This window comes from Dendrobium catenatum, unplaced genomic scaffold (genome assembly GCF_001605985.2).
Source record: "Dendrobium catenatum unplaced genomic scaffold, ASM160598v2 fragScaff_scaffold_621, whole genome shotgun sequence".
Classification (NCBI taxonomy): Eukaryota; Viridiplantae; Streptophyta; class Magnoliopsida; order Asparagales; family Orchidaceae; genus Dendrobium; species Dendrobium catenatum.
Genome location: NW_021319083.1, coordinates 16,888,748 through 16,891,183, shown reverse-complemented (window position 1 = coordinate 16,891,183; position 2,436 = coordinate 16,888,748). Strand labels below are relative to the sequence as shown.

Here is a 2,436-nt window from a genome sequence, read left to right as displayed (position 1 = left end):
GGGAAAAGGACTTATCGACGCAGGAGGGAAGTACTTAGGAAAGGGTGGTGGTACACCAATAATAGGTGGATCTAACTGGCCCTGGCACTGCTCACTGGGGGACTGCTACTGACTCCTGCATGGTGGTGGTGATGGTATCATTGGTAGAACTAATCTCTGCCTCTCACTACTCTGGGTGGTGGTGGTGATGGTATCATTAGTGGAACTGATCTCTACCCCTCACTTTCATCAGCCTGTTTAGGTTTATCTTAAACTAACTCTCTAGTCTTATCAACAAGAAGAATATCATGAAAAAAAAAGTAAACACCAAGGTATAAACTCTAAGGTTGACCTCCATAATTTAAGTTTATATTGAACACCCTCTCTAGTCTTATCAACAAGAATAATATCATGAGCAACAAGCAAACACAAAGGTACATCCTCTAAGGTTGACCTCCATAATTCAAGTTTACCTTGAACTCCCTCTCTAGTCTTATCAACAAGAAGAATATCATAAACAAAAAGCAAACACCAAGGTATAGATTCTAAGGTTAACCTCCATAATTCAAGTTTACTTAGAACTCCCTCTCTAGTCTTATCAACAAGAAGAATATCATGAGCAACAAGCAAACACAAAGGTACATCCTCTAAGGTTGACCTCCATAATTCAAGTTTACCTTGAACTTCCTCTCTAGTCTTATCAATAAGAAGAATATCATAAGCAAAAAGTAAACACCAAGGTAAAGACTCTAAGGTTGACCTCCATAATTCAAGTTTACCTTGAACTCCCTCTATACTCTTATCAATAAGAAGAATATCATGAGCAAAAAGCAAACACAAAGGTACATCCTCTAAGGAAAAGCAAACACAAAAGTATAGACTCTAAGCTTGTTGACCTCCATAATTCAAGTTTACCTTGAACTCCCTCTATAGTCTTATCAATAAAAAGAATATCATGAGCAAAAAGAAAACACCAAGGTATAGACTCTAAGGTTGACCTCCATAATTCAAGTTTAACTTGAACTCCCTCCCTAGTGTTATCAACAAGAACAATATCACAAGCAAAAAGCAAACACAAAGGTAAATCCTCATGTAAATGTCTATTGAGAACATTCATGACTAAAGCAAAAAGATATGGGCTTAATGCTGATCCTTGATTTAATCCAATTGAAATAGGAAAATACTTATTCAAACCACCTATTGTAAATTTGAGAAAGAAAAAAAAAACAAACCTATATTTGGTTTAGAATTGTTGCTGATCGACAACTTTCGCATGTAGAATATGGGCATGCTCAGCTGTTGGAGTGGGGGCAAGATAGCCGTCCAGGGAGAGGTTGTCGGCGGCCGGATTCTTTCACAGTCACTCGGAGGCGTGATCGTGAGCGGCCGGAGAATGGGGGCGCAGCAAAAGAGAAACCAAAGAAATGAAGAGGAAGGCTTGGGTTGGCCAAAATTAAGGCCATTTCCAGCATTTTGGACAGCAAAAAAAATCACTAAAAACTGACGGCCTTAACATAAAATCGGCGCCCTTGTCAGGGGATATTATACTGCCACTAATTCCGGTGGTGGTTTATTACCGCGGTCAATATCGGTGGTTAGACCACTGGTTGAACCGCCAGTAATACCGGTGGCTATAGGACCGCCGGTAATGCTTGAATTTCCTATAGTGTTTAAACCAAATTTACAACTTAAAATTAAAATCAAATTTTCTTAATGCAGAAATGAATAATGAAACAAAAATTCTTTTTTTTATCTTTTGTATTTTTTTAAGAAAAATAAATATATATTTTTTGTTCTTTTTCTTTTTTGATTTTATTTTATTTTCAACTAAAATTTTACCTTAATAAATCACAAGTTTTGCATCTCAATAATCACAACACAAACTAGATTGCATGAAATAAATATGCAAGAGAATATATTGTGAAAAATAAAGAACAAGCACACCATAATTTTATAGTGGTTCAGTCAACTTGACCTACTTTAATTCCTTGGAGTCCTCCTCTTTGGGTATTGAACAAACTCTTTAGTGTCTCTCTTCTTTTCCTCCCATAGCAACACAAAGAAGTCCTTACAAAAATCTCTTCCACTAACCCGGTGAGGCAGAGTAGTTGAATCCCTTTTACCAATGGTGTGGCAGAGTAGCTAGTGGCTCTTTGACTCCAAGAGATTCTTCTGGAGTTTCCCTCAAGTAAAGCCTTGACTCATGGAGGAATAAGATAGATGTTGGTCAAAGTTTCCATTTGTAAACTCTCTCTCTTACTCCCTTGATCCCACAATGCTATTCTCCCTATGGGTCACCCGCTGCTTCTTGTAGACGAGATATCGTGCACTAAAAAATCTCCTATAGTAGCTCGTAGATGCTTGTATTTATCACATGCTCATTGCTTTTGCATATAGCTAGTGTGTCACATTCATCCTCTATTGCACTGTGTACGTTTGTAAGGACTTTTATTATCT

General features: G+C 37.6%; 1 protein-coding gene across 1 annotated transcript in view; it reads left to right on the top strand.

Annotated features, from left to right (window-relative positions):
• Positions 1 to 1,261: 1,261 nt before the first annotated feature.
• The window catches only part of LOC110116373 (uncharacterized mitochondrial protein AtMg00810-like), a 3,354-nt gene continuing 2,179 nt past the window's right edge, over positions 1,262 to 2,436 (top strand). Inside the window, exon 1 of the mRNA XM_020849915.1 lies at positions 1,262 to 1,421. Within this exon, the coding sequence (XP_020705574.1) occupies positions 1,262 to 1,421 (160 nt within the window). The remainder of the gene's footprint in view (positions 1,422 to 2,436) is intronic.